The sequence below is a fragment of the Chelon labrosus genome (genome assembly GCF_963514085.1).
Source record: "Chelon labrosus genome assembly, chromosome: 4".
Taxonomy (NCBI): Eukaryota; Metazoa; Chordata; class Actinopteri; order Mugiliformes; family Mugilidae; genus Chelon; species Chelon labrosus.
Genome location: NC_140340.1, coordinates 1262123 through 1280575, shown reverse-complemented (window position 1 = coordinate 1280575; position 18453 = coordinate 1262123). Strand labels below are relative to the sequence as shown.

The following is an 18453-nucleotide window of genomic DNA, read 5'->3' as shown; positions in this document are numbered from 1 at the left end:
GAGGTTTTGATCGTCATCTCATTAAATAGTGAATAAAAGGTTTCAGGTTTGAGTTAATAAACAAAGACGTGAGTGGGAAGTGTTTGACACCACAGAAGGTTTTCTTTAATGTTCAATAAAGACCTCATAGATGCACCCGGCAACTAGAAAGTGTCAAAAGAGGTGGAAAATATAAAATATATAAAGAAGTTAGCAGTTTTTATTCCTCTAACCACATATTTATATTTATAAATAGAACATATTTAAAAATAAGCTGTATAAAGGTGTCAGATGTGGTGATTTATTGCAGTTTTCATGTCTAAAAGTGCAGGAAACCAGAAAACTACACTCCGCTCCAAAACAAAGCGTCCCACGTCATGACGTCCGACGCGCCTGCGTCATCGCGTCCCTCCGCCCTCCGGGAGGAAAGCGCACGCATTCCTATTGTCCAAGATGGCGGCGTCGGTGCAGCTCCTCTGATGCTGACATGTTTTTAAACGAGTTTCTCCTTTTATTTCGACTTCCACGCGGATATTCGGCGCCTGCACGGACAGCGGTTCTCTCCCGGAGCCGTCGCCCGCCTCCTCGCCTTCGCTAACCGAGCTGGAATTCGCTCCCCGGGGCCCGGATCCCTCGCGGCAGGCACCGAAAAGTTTGGGCTCCATCGTCCGTTTGAAAATGAAGAGGCAGGCCGGGAGGGAGAGCAGTCCGTCCAGGGCCGGGGCGAAGAGGATGCGGGAGCGGGAGCGGGAGAGCACGCGGAGAGAGGAGCTGCCGCCTCCGCCCCTGGCTCTGCTGCTGGCGGAGAGCCGGGGGTATCACCGACGGAGCCGGAGCAGGGAGCGGGAGAAGCCGCGGCTGAGGGAGGAGCGGGCCGCCGCCGCCGCCGCCGCCGCCGCCCTGGAGCTCCACCACCGGCACGAGCTCAGCCTCCTCGGCCGCCCGCCGCTCCGGACCACCGCCGCGGAGCTCCCCGCCGCCCGGCCGGGCACCCTGGAGTACAAGACGCTGCTCATCAGCAACCTGTGCTCGCAGGTGTCGGACGAGGACGTGGAGGACGCGCTGTTCCACGAGTTCAAGAAGTTCGGGGACGTCAGCGTGAAGCTGTCCCACACGCCGGAGCTGGGACGGATCGCCTACGTCAACTTCCGGCACCCGGAGGACGCCAAGGAGGCCCGGCACGCCAAGTCCTCCAGGTTGGTCCTGCGCGACCGGCAGCTGAAGATCGAGCCCATGTACGTGAGGAGGCGGAGCGTCACGCCCCCGGACGTCGGGTATTTACCTGTGCACGCGCCGTACCCCTACAGGCAGCGCTCCCTGTCCCCGCCCGGCCCGGGTGGGAGCAACATCAGAGACCTGAGGGCCAGACACTACGCCCTGGAGACTCTGGGTCTGAGCAGGGAGCGGGAGCGCCTGTTGGACTATTATGGGATGCTGGACGAGAGGGGCCGGCCCTACGGCTTCCCCCCGATGCCCGTGGTGGAGGACCTGAAGCCCGAGGACGACCAGCGGGCGACCAGCAACCTCTTCATCGGCAACCTGGACGGCAACGTGACGGAGGCGGAGCTCCGGAGGGGCTTCGACAAGTACGGCGTCATCGAGGACGTGGTGATCAAGCGGCCGGCGCGCGGGCAGGGCGGCGCCTACGCCTTCGTCAAGTTTCAGAACCTGGACATGGCGCACCGGGCCAAGGTCGCCATGCAGGGGCGGCTCATCGGGGGGAACCCCATAAAGATAGGCTACGGTAAAGCCAACCCCACCACGCGGCTCTGGGTCGGGGGCCTCGGGCCGGGGAACTCCCTCGCCGCCCTGGCCCGGGAGTTCGACCGCTTCGGGAGCATCAGGAACATCGACTACGTGAAGGGGGACAGCTTCGCCTACATCCAGTACGAGAGTCTGGACGCCGCCCAGGCCGCCTGCACGCAGATGAGGGGGTTTCCTCTGGGGGGTCCCGAACGCCGCCTCAGGGTGGACTTCGCCAAAGTGGAGGAGAGCCCGTCCCGACCGTTCCCCCCCGGGTACCAGCCTCCCGCCGCGCTCCCGTCCTCCCACTACGACCTCCTCGGGGAGGCCTACAGCCGCCACCGCAGCCTGGAGCGGGAGCTGAGGGGGGCCAGGGAGCGCTCCTCGCCGCCCGCCTCCCACGGCCTCCTCTCGCAGAGGGACAGGGAGCGCGCCCTGCTGCTGGAGAGAGACTACCCCGCCAGCCCCAGCCGGAGCCTGGAGAGGAGGGCGGCGGCGGTGGAGGCGTTCGGGCGGCGGGGGGCGAGGAGTCGCAGCCGGAGCCGCGAGCGGTGGCTGAAGGAGCGGGAGGAGAGGAGGAGCAGGAGGAGGAGCAGGAGCACCTCCACCGACAGGCAGACGGAGGAGAGGGAGAAGGAGAGGGGGCGGTCGAGGGTCCGGCAGAGCGTGAGCCCGGACAGGGCGCGGGTTCGAGCCCCAGACTCCACCACAGAACCACGAGACCACTCCCCCGACAGCGGCGGCGGTGGCGGCGGCGGCGGAGGGGGGCGACACTCGGCAGAAGACGACCCCCCGTCCGGCCGCCACCACAGCAAGAGGTCATCCAGCGACCACCTCAACAACCACCACCATCGAGGCAGCGGCGACGCCGTCATCCCCGCCGCCACCACCGCCACCGCCGCCGCCGCCGTCTCGCCCGCCGCCGCCGCCCACACAGACACGCCCTCCTCCCCGAGCTCGCTGTCGGAGTTCGCCGTGGCGTCGCTCTCCAAGACGTGGCGCGGCTACTTCGCCCTGAAGAACAGCAGCTTCCCCACGGACCTGTACCTGCTGGAGGGCGGCGCCTCCTTCTTCGGCGCCGCCATGAAGGACGCCCTCAAGCCCCAGAACCAGAACCAGCTGAAGATCGCCCAGCGGCTCCGCATGGACCAGACCCGGCTGGACGAGGTGTCCCGCCGCATCAAGCTGGGACGCCCCGACGGGTCTTACGCCATCCTCCTGGCGCTGCAGGGCCCCGTCGACCGCCAGGCGCCGGCCCCCGAGCCGGGCCTCCAGGTGCGCCTGCTTCGCCACCTGGTGACGTACCTGCGGAACAAGGAGGCGGCCGGCGTGGTGAGCCTGCCCGGCGCCAAGGAGGGCGGCCCGGGGGCGATGCTGTACGCCTTCCCACCCGGGGAGTTCTCCCAGCAGTACCTGCAGACGGCCAAGAGGACTGTGGGTAATCTGGACGAGGAGCACATGGTCGTCGTGATCGTCAGCGACACTAATTAACTCTTAAAGGAGCGCACACACACACACACACACACACTACACATCCATGTTGTTTTTAGACAGATTTTAATGTGTTACACTACACCACCTCCTCTTCCTCCTCCTCCTCTTCCTCCTCCTTCTTTCTGGAGCATTAACTTTTTAAAAACACTAAAAGAAGCCGGGACACTAAATCTGTTTATCCGTCTTCGTCCACTACACCGGGAGGATGTTACTCTGTACTGTAAACGGCTGAGCTCCGCCTCCTCCTCCTTCTTCTTCTTCTTCTTCTTCTTCTTCTTCTCGCAGGTTGAGACTTTTTGTTTTTGTTTGGAGCTCAGACCGCCTCCGCCTCCGCCTCCGCCCGCCGCTGTATATTTGACGTAGTTAGTGTTTTTTCTTGTTTTGTTTTTATCAACGGGACCATTCCAGTCTTTTATTTTGAAAGGCGCGTGTGTGTGTGTGTGTGTGTGTGTGCGTGTGTGTGTGTGTGTGTGTGTGTTGATGTGTTGTTGCATGCAGAGGAAAAAGAAATCGTTTCTATTTTGTCCGTCTATGGAACCAGACATGTTCCCGTCGTAGCTGGTTGGGATTTTATATCGTACACATTTATACCGTTTATTCAGTTTAAATACATCCATCCATCTCTGCTTCCTTTTATTTACATGTTGTTGTTTTGTTTTTTTACATCGGTGCTGCTTCTGTTTCTTTTCTTTTTTTTTATTTCTCTCATAAAATCCAAACTTTATTTGTTCGATAAGAACAAAATAAAGTTAAATAATCCAACACTAGACGATGCAGGAGATAAAATAAAGATAAAACCTGATTTACAGCTAATAAGAGTAAATGATGTTTGAGTTTCAGGAGAGGAGGATGATGACTACACTCCCTGGCCAGTTCATTAGGTACACTACCGAGTCCTGCACTAAATCTGAATCTCCACGACGTGTTCCTAATGTTTTGACAGCACCGCAAGCTACGATCGTCCGGTTGAATCACGCTCTCCGGGGTTTTTATTCTGTTTTACTGTCACACTGAACTCATCAGGTTTTATTTGTTTTGTTTTGTTGTTTTTCACAATAAAAGCAGAGAAGTCATCTCCGTCTGAGCCTGAAGAGAATTCATTCCTGTTATTTGTCTCTGGATGAAAATAAACAGTGAAGATGGAATCAGACCAAATGATTGAAGGTTTTTAGTCTGGAAACGACTTGAAACCTCTTATGGCCACTTCATTAGGTACACTAGAGGAAACAGCTCTGAATCTTGTCTCTGATGTTCAGCTTTAGTTTCTAATTAAACTCAGAGATGTTTTCATTGTGGAGGCCGTGGTTCGTAGAACGTCTGTATCTTGTTCTAAAACCACAGCCTCCATCCTCCACAGTGAATCATCCAGATGAATCAGTGTACCTAATGAACTGGACACAGAGAGCAGATCTTAAGTTTAAAGGGAAAATAATTTGGGTCGTTTTATTTTAGTAGTTTGTCTACAGAACACAAAGTGATTGAGACGTCGTTTAATCTAATGATTCGATGAGTAAAACGTTAAATTTAGTCGTCAGTTTTTAAAACCGATCGATGTCCACGTCTTAGAAGAAAGACTTGATCTTTGTCTCAGACTTTATGGAAACGCTTCTGTGTGTTCGATCAGTAAAAAGCAGAGAAACTGAAAACTGACATGATTAGTTGTTGATAATTTATTGTTTCAGACATTTCTATAAAACAAAACGGTGAAAATGTTAATTTGGTCAAAACGACAAAACCAGAGCTCAGATGAATCCAGAGAATAACTGAGAGTAACCGATTAGTTTATACGTCTGCAGACTCTAAAATGACGTCGTCTTTATTAAAGTTGTATTTTCTGTGGATTCGATCAGTAAAAGTTAAAGAAACTCAAAAACAGATTAAACGATCAGTTATCGCTGTAAATATTTATGGACATAAAACACCTGAAGACGCCTTCAGCTCAGACAAAAATTGTTTGTTTAGGTTTATATCGATCAAAACTGAGATGAATCTAGAAAATAACTGAAAATGAAAGCGCTCTTTATCTGCAGCTCTTGAAAACACTGTTAAAATTCACTTGATGTTTTATTTATGGTCCTTTACGTCAGTTTTCGAGGCAAAATAGTGAAAACGTACCAAATGTTTAAGGTTCCAGAGTCTCCAGATTCATCCGAATGTATTTTTAGGTTTTATCGACTGAATCGTAGACGAATCCAGAAAATAAACGTTAATTTGCTAAGACACAACGTTGGGTTTTTAATTTTAGGTTCGGCTTTTTCTGAATCTTTACCGAAAATTTTGATTTTCTTTAGTGATTTCTGTTTTTCAGATCATAATTTTACAAGTTTATCTGATAGTTTTTATACACGGGAGGTAAATGATTCATAATTCAGACCTTTTTGTAATTATGCATTATTATTTTATTTAATATTATCTCCTCCCTGGAGTCCAGCGACAATACTTTTTCAATTTAAATCCACTTTTTTATTTTTTTTTATTTTTATTATTGAGTCTTATACAAAACGCTGTCAAAGAAAATAACGATGTAAGACAAAAAACAAAACAGGTGGAGGACAGTCTCTGGTCTCATGGTTCACATCCACTGTTTGGTTTCGTGTTGCTATGGAAACGTGGAATAAACATTTTATGATGGACGCTGTCTGTCTGTGTTCACAGGAAGGTAAGTTATACATGTTTGAATTTTAATAAAAGCATAATAAATGCCCAGTTAGAGTAAATATACGCTTCACTCAGCATATAATAAATATAACGTTTTTATTGCTTCTCTATTGTTTATTGATGATAAAACGTTTCTTGTATAGACGGTGGTGCCTTCAAAGACCAGGTCTGAAACTCAAACAAAAAGTAAAAATTATATTTAATATATATATATAATATTTATAGAGTCTTAATAACCGGTAAAATAGAATAAAATAAAAATAACAATACTCACGGAGGCTATCGCCGTAATCAAAAGAAAAATCGCTGCTACAACAGGAACTCCCTCGAGAATCTTCAAGTTTTAAGGATTTATTCCGTATTTAAAATAATTAATCGAAGGTTATCTGTAAATAAAATATGTCCCGACGACCAACAGCTAATAGGGGAAAATTCGGCTGACTTCTTTTTCCAAACGAATAAAGTTATATATATATAAATATATATAAACAAGGAAAACAATAGTATGAGCGTAACTCGGCGTATCCATGGCAACATTTTACTTCCTGTTTCTTAAAGTTGCGTTCAGGCGTTCACGGAGAGAAACGGAAAACCTCCCATCCGCATTGGCTTGATTTTAATAACAATTCAACTCAATCTGATGGATTTAATTAACCAGGAAGTCAGATTAATTATTAGACTGTCAGGTTGGTAAAGGAGTTAGCTTGTTTAGGTTAGCTCGTTAGCTCTGTAGCAGCAGGAGCACAGATCTCAGACCTTTATGTGTCTCTGTGAGGGTTTAGGTGATGTTGTAGTTGGGTTTATGTCTCTTTTTTGTTTTTTATCTTAGTTTCTGTCTCTTTGTCGTTCGTTGTTTGTGTTTTTTCAATGTCTCTTTAGTTGTTTTTAATCTCTGTCCAGTCGTTTTGTGTCTCCATCGTGTCTAACTGGTGTTGAACTTCCTGGTTTAAACACTAGGGGGCAGCACCACCACAGAGAATCAGTGTTGATGTGAACTGATCAGATGAAGTTTTATTTATGAAACAACAGAAGAAGAAAATGAACAGATTCAGTTTAAAATAGAAAGAAAAGACCCAGATATAAAATCACTGAGTACAACAAGAACCAAGATGGAGTCCATGTGGACAGAGACGATGGGGACATGGAGGAGGACATGGAGGAGGACATGGAGGAGGAGGACATGGAGGAGGACATGGAGGAGGAGGACATGGAGGAGGACATGGAGGAGGATGTGGAGGAGGAGGACATGGAGGAGGAGGACATGGAGGAGGAGGACATGGAGGAGGACATGGAGGAGGACATACTCCTCTTCCTTTCTTCTTCCTCCTAATTTTCATTCTTCTTTGTCATCCTTCCTTCCTTCTTTCCTTCTTTGCTTCTTTCCTTCTTTCCTTCTTTCCTTCTTTCCTTCCTTCTTTCCTTCTTTGCTTCTTTCCTTCCTTCCTTCCTTCCTTCTTTCCTTCATTCCTTCCTTCTTTCTTTCCTTCCTTCCTTCCTTCTTTCCTTCCTTCGTTGTAGTCTTCCCTCCTTCTTTCCTTCCTTCCTTCCTTCCTTCGTTCTATTCTTCCCTCCTTCTTTCCTTCCTTCCTTCCTTCTCTCCTTCCTTCCTTCTTTCCTTCCTTCCTTCCATCCTTCCTTCTATCTTTCCTTCTTTCCTTCCTTCCTTCCTTTAGCCTCAAACACCCCATCCCTTCCTCTCCACCTCATCTATTACCTCTGTTGTAGCTTCCTCCTCCTCCTCCTCCTCCTCCTCCTCCTCCTCCTCCTCAGTTGACAGGATGGATGAAGCTCGTCCTCCGTCTTCGTCTCTTTCTAATAAACACTGTGAACACGGCAACACGTTGCCGCCGGTAATTGCCGTAATTGATCTGAGTGTTGCTGACAATGATTTCCTGTTAAACAGCTCAGCGTCTGTTTAACTCTGGATCAATACGTCTCCATCCTGATCAATGGACCGTTACCATGGAGACCAGAGACATGAGTTTACCATCAGAGCAGAGGAGCATCACGTCTACTGGAAATATACAGGAGGGAGGAGGAGGAGGAGGAGGAGGAGGCCTAAAAGATCATAGGAGGAGGAGGAGGAAGAGAAGAAGAAAGAGAAGAAGCAAGAGAAGGAGGAGGAGAAGTTCAAGGAGAAACGGTAGAAGAAAAGAAGGGAGAAGAAGAAGGAGGAGAAGAGAAAAGTGGAAGGGGAGGAGAAGAAGGAGGAGGAGAAGACCTTCATCTTCCTCTTGTGATCCAGTTGGAGTTCTTCTCCACAAGAAGGATCACAAGAGGAAGAGGAAGGACAAGAAGAAGAAGAAGGAGGAGGAGAAGAAGAAGAACATGAACAAGAACAAGAAGGAGGAGGAGGAGGAGAAGAAGAAGAACATGAACAAGAACAAGAAGGAGGAGGAGGAGCAGGAAGAGGAGTAGTATGTCCTCTTCTATGTTAGTGTCCAGACACGAATGTCTAGAGTAGAAGAAGACCTCCAAGATGTCTCCAGGTCTCCAATAAACTCCTCACCTGATGTTGATTTATCAGGAGACGATTGGTAACGGTTACCATGGTTACCACCTGACGTTTAGCCCAGGTGGAGCAGACAGAGAGGAATCAGCTGATCACTGTTGTTGATCTGAGGATGAAGCAGGAGTGAATCTGGATCCAGGATCTGGTGCCTCCTTGTCTCCATCTAAGAACCTGCTCAGCTAGCTTTAGCATTAGCAGCTGGGGACACCTGGTGGCCAGGTGAGGAGCAGCAGCGATCAAACAATCTCCTGGAGCCTCTGTGGTTGCAGTGACGTGGACATTCAGGAGCGTCCTGCAGCTGGTTCAACAGAATCAAACTGGTTCTCTGTGATTAAAGTTCTATTTTAACTCTAATGGGTCGAGAACAGAAACTATAAATCTGTTTAAAATAGAAACCAGCTCCTCCTCTAGTGTCCGTGTCATTATCTCCAGTTGCTTCGTGTCTGTGAAGTTGCTGCTTTAATTGTTGACGAGAGCCGGCATCCATGTAATTACTGTCTCCTGATTGGCCACATTTAGAGAGAATGAGAACTGGAACAACCCTAAAGGTTTTAGATGAACACAACTACCAGTGACAGTACTGACTGTTGCTACTGACTAAACTGTTCTGGTCACGTTCTGCTTGGATCAACACAAGTCTACTTGGTTTTAGTCTGAAACTCTAGTTTGGACAAATCTGGGCCTTCTTGGAGGAGACACACATTTACTCAGGTTCTAATCCTTCAGTTTAAAACCTTGATTTCTTGTTTTGAAGCTGAGTTTTTTGTTTTTAGTTGATAACATCGTAACATCTTTCTCCACAGAGGAAACGCTGTCGTCGTATCTGCTCTGAAACACAGAAACCAGCCGAGGGGTTTTCTTTCAGTGTGGGTTCACTTTATTAGAACATGACATAAATGGAGAGAAGAACAGAGTCACAAACACGTCAGGCCGATTGTACAAAGAGCCAACTGAGAAGAGGAAGATGGTCGTACATCACAGAGAACGCTCAGCGGAGGATAATGTCGCCGCGATGGAGTTTTCACGTTCGAGTGCAATATGTGATAATCATGTTGGCGGGGGTGAACGCGTTTCTTTATGTTTGCTGTGTTCGTGTACGAGAGCATCTCTAGCTGGACTTCTTTCCTTCACGCCAATACGAGGCTCGTCCACCCTGAAGAGCAGTAAGTCTGAAAGGAACAGCAACGACTAGTCTGAATTTAACAAGTCTTTGTCTTGCGGTTTGTTTGGAGGTGCAACACATAAATGATTAGACTAACCAATGGCGCGCAATCTACCTACACGATCTACCGGTCGATCACAGTCAACGTATCGGGCACCAGTGGTTTAAAGTGCAGAACTGTATTTTAATTTTATGAATTAGGACTCAAAATGTTTGACGCTTAAACGGTTTTACCTTCAGAATTTTCTACATTTCTTCCTAAAAATGACTCAAAACATCAACAGATGTTCACACAAGTCCTGAAAGTAGACAAAGATAGAACCCAATGAACACATGAAACAGGAACATTAGACTAAAATGAGCCAATATTACATATCAGTTCCTCCTTGTCTCCAGTATCTGCTGTGACCTCCTTGTAACTAAAGGTTTCTGGTAACAGCTGATCAGTGGTCTACAGCAGCTTGGAGGAATTTTAGCCCATTCCTCAGAACAGAACCACTTCAGTTCTGAGATGTTGGTGGGTTTCCTCACATCAGCTGCTTTAGTTCAGGTCCTTTTGTAAAACCACTTATGTGTATAATTCTCAAGAAAGATGTCTAGGAGCTAAGAGGTTAAAGTTTTAATGCAGCCGTACGTTTTTTGTTGTAAATTCAGACTTTTCTTTAAACAGCTTGACACGAACAACTTCCAACATTTACAAACTGTTTCAGGTGGAAAGTTGTTCTAGATCAGGGTTGCCCAAAACGTAGACCGGTAGATCGTGAAGGCAGTGCGGGTAGATCATGCGCCGTTTCAAAAAAAATTGTTTAGATGTTGGTCTAATTATTTATCTGCCTTTCTTAAAGGGACAGCGCGACTTTTCTCATTAAAACAGATGTAAAAGTCGCCCACAAGCCACAAAAGTGTGGACACCATTGTTCTGGAGTCTCTCTGTTGGGAACTGATTCTGCTCCTGCAAAGATCTGACGGACCAATCGGATCGTTTGGGGGCGGAGCTTAACGTGATGATGGACAGAAGAGTAACAGTAGTCATAGACGTGATCTGAGTAGATGTGGAGTTGAATTAGTCTCAAACTAAATGTCTCTGATTTTTTTTCTCTGTATCAGTTGAAACACGTTTATATTCAAGCAAATTAAATCTTTTCAGGTTTTCAGTCGAAGAGAAACTGAGGTGAAGCACAAACTACAAACTGAGTCTTCTCCGTGAATCGTGAGGAAATACTGGAGGCGTTTAAAAAGTCATCAGTGTCTGGACGGAGGCGATATGTTGCTACCTGAGTTAATACGTTGATTCCCTCTTTGGTTTGAGACGCTGAGACTTAACGTAAGTGTGTTGTTTTCAACGATTACAACGATAAAAGTCGCCTCATCGTCTAAAGTCGTCTCTTCTTGCTGCACCTCCTTCACAGTTTCACCCAGACACAACAAAAGTAAGAAAATAAATAAAATCGGCTTCATGTAAATTAACAGTTGAAGCGTCTTAAAAATAAATAATAATTTGAGTCTGATGAGGTCTTTAATTTTATTTTAGGGGATTTTAATAACAATTCATACACTTTGTTTTGTTGTTGTTCCTTTATATGACTTTTAACGACGACTTTTGTTAAAAAACGTCTCAAATAAAAGTGTGTTGCTTCGGTTCCTTTCTGGATTAACACATCTTTATTAAACGATCAAACACAGAACTCGATGAGACAAAACATCTTCACAAACTAATTCCAGTTTCCATTACTGATCTTCAGGGGCCGCTGCTCAGAGCGGGAGCCTCTTGTTTCTGCCGTAGCCCTTTATTCAACCAGCACCAGCACAGCCTTCAGCCGCCGAGCTGAACCACGCGGGGATGTTTTGCATAGACGTCAAATTCGCAGTCGGACTCATGCAGAAGACACGACGACCAGAACGCAGGAGCAGAAAGGAAGAAGGAACGGAAATGGAAGCGAGCGTCCACGGTTCAGTTCATCGACGAGGTTATCTGACTTTATAAAAATAAGTGAGCCTGCTAAATATTCCACATTATTCTCACCAGAGTCTTAAAAACAAACACTTATTAACTGACGAGCCATCCACGTGAATATGGACTAGTTACAGCTGAAGAGAACACATCCTCTGTTCAGTATTGCTTTTAGTTCACACTGTCAGTGCAAAGAACCGAGGCCGGTGTGTGTGTGTGTGTTAGTGTGTGTGTTAGTGTTAGTGTGTGTTACGCTGATCTGATTGGTCGTCTTTGAGTGTATTTACATGTAAGTGAGGCCGAGCAAACATGCAGCATTAGTTGGTCTGACGCTCCGTCAACTCTGCATCAGGAAGAATTTAAACACACAGAACTACAATAAGAAGATGACCTGTCACTTCCTGTTGGTCGTCCTGGAGACGGGATCACATGACACGATCAGAAGCATGTGATCGCGTCTCACCATCAACCACTGGAGGAGAGGAGCATCACGTCTACTGGAAATAGAACAGAAGAAGAAGAAAGAGGAGGATGAGGAAGTTGTCCTCCAGCTTTGTCTCCAACCCTCAATTGATTGAGGAGGAAAGAGGAAGACGTAGAAGAAGAAGGGGAGGAGATACGGGTGACGAAGGAAGAGAAGAAGTTAAAGAGAAGAAGAAGAAAGAGGAGCAGGAGGAGGAGAAGAGGGAGATGAAGAAGTAGAAGAAGAAGAAGAAGGTGGTGGAGGACAAGAAGATGGGGATAGGGAAGACTTTTAGGATGGGGAAGAGGAGGAGGAAGTTTTCCTCCAGCTTCATCTCCAACCCTGAATTGACTGAGGAGGACGAAGATAAAGGGAGAAGAAGGAGAGGAAGAAGAAACAGAAGGAGGACGATGATGGGGAGAGGGAAGAGGAAAAGAATGGGGAGGAGAATGAGAAGGAACGTGAGAACAACGGGAGGAGGAAGAAGGAGTTGTCCTTCAGCTTTGTCTCCAACCTTGAACTGATTGAGGAGGAAAAAGGAAGAGGGAGAAGAAGGAGGAGGAGGAGCTTCTTAGCCTCCCACCTAATATTAGCTCCTCCTGTTTCCTCTTTTAAGCGTTGAATCCAGACTACTGCCACCTGCTGGTACGAAGAGTTATTTCCTCTCAGGTGCAGAACGTATGAACCAGCTGCTGATTGGCTGAAGTCTCTGTGGTGCGTTCAAGTGCAACTTTTTTTTTTTTGGTCCAGATAAAGAAGACGTTGCTGAACTTCTTCTGCTGTTTTCAAAGATCTTCTTGACGCCATGAAAACGTCCACTGGTCGCTCTGAATCTCATCTCTAAAAGGTTTTCCTCTGATCAGCAGGACTGAGCCGTGCACGAATCAGTTTACAAGACATTAACGTTTTTTTTTCTGCACGTCGTCTTGAACTTGTTCTTTTATTGTAGTTCTGTGGCTCAACGTCGAGAATCAGGTGTGTTTGTGTTAAAATGTTTCAGTTTCAGCTCACGAGTGAAAACAACAAAAATAATCTAGTTATTAGTATTAATGTTACAGTGACAGTTTCCCCCCAAAAAACATAAATTAAAATTTATTCACACACCTAGAAATAATAATAATAATAATAAAAATAAAAACTCAAATACAGATTTACAGTGTTTACCTGCAGCCATGTTGAAAAAAATAACTAATCTAAACCTGTAATACTCCTCTTAATAAGTTAAAAAATAATTTAAACAACACATTTCAAACGAGAACAGACCGTTAGCACAAAAAGAAGTTTTTTTTTAAATCTGTTGTATGTTTAAAAAAAACAAAAACCTCTTTACAACAAATACTGAAAAATAACAAAAACAGGAAACAGGAAAGAAATATTCATTTACAAGTCGACATCGTTGTATACAAACGCTGAGCTGCTCAGCTCCGTGTTAGTGACCAGTGATAGAAACTCTGAGGGAATATTCCATTACAGTTAATAAATATGAGAGTATACAAGAGGAGGAACAGATGAGGAGGGAAAGCTGAAGAGTCTCTATGGCTTTTAAAGGCTCGGTGGCCCAAAGAACATCAGTAGCTACAAACGCCAACCAACCCACCAACCCGACTCCCATCAGGGCAGAGCTGCAAAAAAAAACAAAAAAAAAAACCGAAGAGGTAAAACTTCAGAGTGGGAAAAGTGGGATTGTTGGAAAATGACGTGATTGATACTCAGACCTGCTGAATCGGAGCCCGGGGCTTTAGCCGGTACTGGGGTCAGGAATTAAACCGTTGAAAACAACTGTCCAAGTGTGTTTTATTCAAAAAGTGTTTATTTGGTACCAATTTTATATTTCAGTTATAAAATAAATAAATATGTGGCCCCGCAATGCCCCGTAAAAATCCACTTTGAGACTAGAGAAGCTTCTCTTATCCATTGATACCAAGCATCACATAGCTGGAGCTAACCAGCTAGCCACAGCTAACAGAAAAAACATACAGCCAGCATGTCAGAATTTCTTCTTATGTCTCAATATGTGTTTTTATTATCTTCTCCGGTCCTTTAGAGTCTTTCCGCATGATTCTCCATCAACTATCCACCACATGGTGAGTTGCCTGACAGAATCACTCCTGTATGTCAATTTCATACACGGTCTTTTGCCTCCACCTTGTGGTCATATGGCGGCACTACAGATTACAAACAGTACCAGTGTGTTGTAGGTGCTGAGACCTCTACAACAATATGTAGCATGACTTGATGACTGGTTTCCCTGGGGAGTTACTGTACATGTGTGAACAACATGGAGGAAATATGAATATTTTTATGGATTGTATAATGTGCACAATGGTAGAATGTGATGATGTCCAGGCTAAATAAAATGGCCCTCAGTCATAAATGGTCTTTATTTTTTTAAGGTGTATCTAGTCAGACCAGCAGGTTGTTGCTCTTCCTAGCTTCCTAGCCTGGCAGCTAACAGTAGTTCTTGATGTGTCCAATCCTTTAAACTATTTTTTTGTTGTTATTATGTCGAGGAACAGTTATTCACACGGTGGGATGCTGAGAGGAGTCAACGACCCTGAGAGGTTTATTAAAACATGGCGAACCATCAGAGAGCTGCTGTACACGATTGTCATATTTTGCACGTTTTCAAACGAGGCTGAGAAATGAACTGATAAAACAGTTTGAGGTTTGAAGACTTCGAGACGAGGCTGACGTGGATAAAAAGGGTCGTATTAAACTTCACCTTCTACTTTAATTCTCTTCTATCATGCGGAGCTTAGACGGATATCAGCACGACAATCAGACATCCGCCTTCATTTTCTTTTTAATATCCCTGATGAGAGTCTCTGCGGTCTGTCAGCACGATCACTGGGAGAAGTTTTTAATTTAGGATTATTCTGTTAGCATAGTTAGCATTAGCATTTCATCCCTTTAAATCAGGTCCCCATCACCAGTCCTCACTGCACAGACTCAGTCATCAGGGCTGTTGTTTGGTCTTTACGTAAACTCCGTGGCTGGAGCTAGATTGGCTAGTTGATAAAATCGGAAACTTGTGCACGCTAAGGAAAACTTGAGAAAGGACGAGCAGCCGAAGCTAACTATTAACTAAAGATGCTTTTAGTTAATCTGGAATCCTGCCTAAACGTTCCCCCGCACACACATTTTCTTGTGTTGTTAAGTTTATCTGGAGTCTCTCTGTTGGGAACTGATTCTGCTCCTGCAAAGATCTGCCGGGCCAATCAGATCGTTTTGGGGTTTTAAATGTCTCTGATTGGTTGGAGAATTATCCAGGTGATGCAGAGGTAAATGTCTGGATCGTAATGAAACCCAGATGTTACCAGACTAATAAGAGCTAGCCTGGCTACGCTAGGCTATGCTATGCTAGGCTATGCTATGCTAGGCTAGCTCTTATTGAATCAATTCACTGATCTTTATTAATATATTTTTTAAAAATTTGTTCTTTTTTTAGATGATACTTAAGCAGGTCTCTTTGTCAACACTTCTTGGCTTTTACAGGCTAATGTACGTATCAGCCATGAGCTAATATTGATCTGTTTGTTGCTGCTCCTCAGCTCTCCAGTTTTCCAGTTAAACCCAGTGGGGTGTTTTTATTGTGATGAAGTTGTATTAAATGCAGAATATTGGTTAAATTCTGTGGTGTTTGGTCAAGAAACAGTCTCAGATGAAGAGCTGTCAACTAGTTGCTGCACATGGCTTCCTTTCTTTTAAATCTGATTAACTTGTTTTAAATTGTCCACGTTCCAACCATCCCACTTTGACATCTAATCAAGAAGGAAGAAGGAAAGAGGCAGAAAAACAAAGGTGTAAAACGTGAGAGAGTGCAGTGGAGAGATTAGAAGAGGGTAAAAGTCATAAAATAAAACTGCCCTTCCCCAGCACCAGCCCAGGAGCTACCTCTGAGATGCAGACTGAGTTCTTCTAGTACGGTGCAAACTTCTGTCTCTCTGGCTTCTTCATCCCGTTGGCTGAGGTCGAGATCTTGGCGGTGTAGGACGCCAAGGCCGCCGCCGCCGCCGCAGCGTGAGCCGGAACCTGAACGGCCGCCGTCGTCGGCATGGAGCCCTGCAGCATGGGGGCCCCGATGGCCGCCGCCGCCGCTGCTGCTGAGGCGGAAGGGGTGGAGAGTGCCAGGTAGGGGATGGATTTCACTCCCAGCAGGCTGGAGAGGGGGAAGGCGTAGGGAGCGCCCAGGATTGGAGCGTGGGGCAGTGCAGCGCCCATCGCTGCCAGGGGGGAGGAGGAGGAGGAGGACGAGGCGGAGGCAGGGGGGGCGGGCTGGGTGAAGCTCATGGTCAGGTCAACGGGAGACGGCATGGAGGAGGACTGGGCGGTGGATTTGGCGGTCTCTAAACTGGAGGAGGGGAGGGATGGGGGGGAGGGAGGAGGAGGGAGGGAGGGAGGGAGGAGGTGGAGGGAGGGGAGGGTGGAGGAAGGGACCGGAGAGGGAGAGGGAGTTTTGGATGGAGAAGGGTTAGAGGGTCAAATAAAAGACATGTTAAAAAAATCAAAAACTAAAAAAAGGAAAATGAAAAACAAACAGGAGCTTTAAAATGAAATCTGAGAAAACTCAAATCATAAGACAGGTGTGTTTTGCTGGAGGTTGCAACAGATTATTGTAGGGGGGAGTTCGCTGTACGGATGGGGGGGTGTGCTGTATAAGTTGGGGTGATGGCTCGGGAGGGGGCTTAGGGAGGAGGGAACAAAACCATTGTAGACACATTAGCATGGAGGCAGGTCAGGGATGTTCACGTCTCGTTACACTGACGTCATCATTCAAGATAAACCAAGTTACACAAACAGGAAGTCAGACACCAGAGGCTTTCAGCCACCTCTGCTCCACCCACATCATCAATAAAACTGCTGTAAACATTCTGATCCTGGTCGTCTGCCCCCTGCTGGATTTATCCAGTCTCTGCAGTCACTAGCTTTTGGCAGCCATTTCCAAAATGGCCGCCCTTGTGTATTTTCTAGTTTCTTTGCAGAAAAATCTTTGCTAAATTTGAAAATATTGTTAAAAATATAATTTATGTTGTTACTAACATTTTAACGCCAATATTTACTTTATTGAATCAACTGATAAATACATTAAAATCATGTTGAAATAGAGTACATTCACCTCAGTCACTAGCTTTTGGCAGCCGTTTCTAAAATGGCCGCCCTCGTGCATTTTCTAGTAGTTTCTTTGCAGAAAAATCTTTGCTAAATTTGAGAATATTGTTAAAAATATCATTTATGTTGTTACTAATATTTTACTTTATTGAATCAACTGATAAATACATTAAAATCATATTGAAATACAGTACATTCACCTCACCTTATTATTGTTTAATATAATTAAACTGATCATTTTAAACATTAAAATGTCATCTTACATACATTTATTCTATATTAGTGGAAATTTCTAGATATAGGTTCACTTGGTATTTAATGCCTTTTTGTCGTAACACAATTAAATGACTACCTTTATAAAATATATTTACACACTTTAGACTTTAGTTTTTCAGTTCATCTTTTCCCGAGGATCATAAAAAGGATCCTGTTTCAGAAAAAAATAAAACCAAATTAATAATTCATATATCAATTAAGATACCAAACAAAAATCATGTGTTGAAGTTTGATCTTGTTTGTTTCTTTGTGTCCTATAAGCACTTAAATAAATAAAAAAAACATATCAGGTTTCACAGGATAAAAGGCATTTAGATATTAATGTTAATGTTTTTTTTTTGTTACATTCTGTGACTTGACCCTTCACCCGACCTGAAATTTGTTAAATCAGGAAGCGATGCAGAAGCAGAAACAAACCACAGACTGTAAAACCAGTGGACGCCATGACAGCTCCTCTACAGTGAAGCCAAAGCATGTGGAGCTCCCCCTGGTGGCTGGCTGCAGTATAGCTCATTAAGCCCCGCCCCCTCCATATTAGCTGGCATTGAAAAGATGAAAAACCTGGAAAATATCCATTGAAGCTCCATTTAGAAGAATTTAAAAAGTGCGATTACTTTCTGATTTATTGCGAGATGGAAACGCCCGAGCAAACAAGAATTTGTCACAGCGTCTGGACAGTGTGTCAGCGGCTGAACGTCTGCTGCTCTGAACTGAGCCTCAATGCGCTGGGAGGGACGGTCTCATCTGCCACTAACTGATTAAAAAACATCATGGAAACGAGTGAGTTTGTGTCTCACCTTCTCCGACCTGACATTTCAGACTGAATGAGGCCGACCTGCCGCTACGCCGGCTTCAGACCGCCCGTTCTCTCGGCTGTCAGCGGCAGGAGGAGTGGTACGTGAAATATTGATTTCATCCAGAGTTAATTTACATATTCATGCCGCTGTATTAAAGCTGCGCGGCGGCTTGTATCACATGTCTGTGGCATTGAGAGTCTGATTAAACGGAAGCAGGAGCAGAGACCGAGTTGATGTAGAGCTTCATCTCTTCCTGCGGATGGATGTCATGATGCACGAGTCCACCTCGCTGTTTTAAACCCTGATCTG

At 45.6% G+C, this 18453-nt stretch overlaps 2 protein-coding genes across 2 annotated transcripts in view; one reads left to right on the top strand and one right to left on the bottom strand.

The window, feature by feature from the left end:
• Positions 1-57: 57 nt before the first annotated feature.
• On the top strand, positions 58-4289 carry rbm15b (RNA binding motif protein 15B). The gene has a single exon (XM_084542097.1). The coding sequence runs from the start codon at positions 658-660 to the stop codon at positions 3211-3213; it is 2556 nt and encodes an 851-aa protein (XP_084398223.1). The 5' UTR covers positions 58-657; the 3' UTR covers positions 3214-4289.
• A 10974-nt stretch (positions 4290-15263) lies between these two features.
• Positions 15264-18453, bottom strand: part of LOC311486864 (poly(rC)-binding protein 3-like) — a 123519-nt gene continuing 120329 nt past the window's right edge. Inside the window, exons 12-13 of the mRNA XM_084542882.1 lie at positions 18323-18342; positions 15264-16313 (exon numbers count right to left, since the gene is read on the bottom strand). Of these exons, the coding sequence (XP_084399008.1) occupies positions 15881-16313; positions 18323-18342 (453 nt within the window). The 3' untranslated portion in view covers positions 15264-15880. The remainder of the gene's footprint in view (positions 16314-18322; positions 18343-18453) is intronic.

What these genes read in the sequence shown, in the direction of transcription:
- rbm15b (XM_084542097.1), top strand. Translation starts at nt 658, where the DNA reads ATGAAGAGGCAGGCCGGGAGGGAGAGCAGTCCGTCCAGGGCCGGGGCG.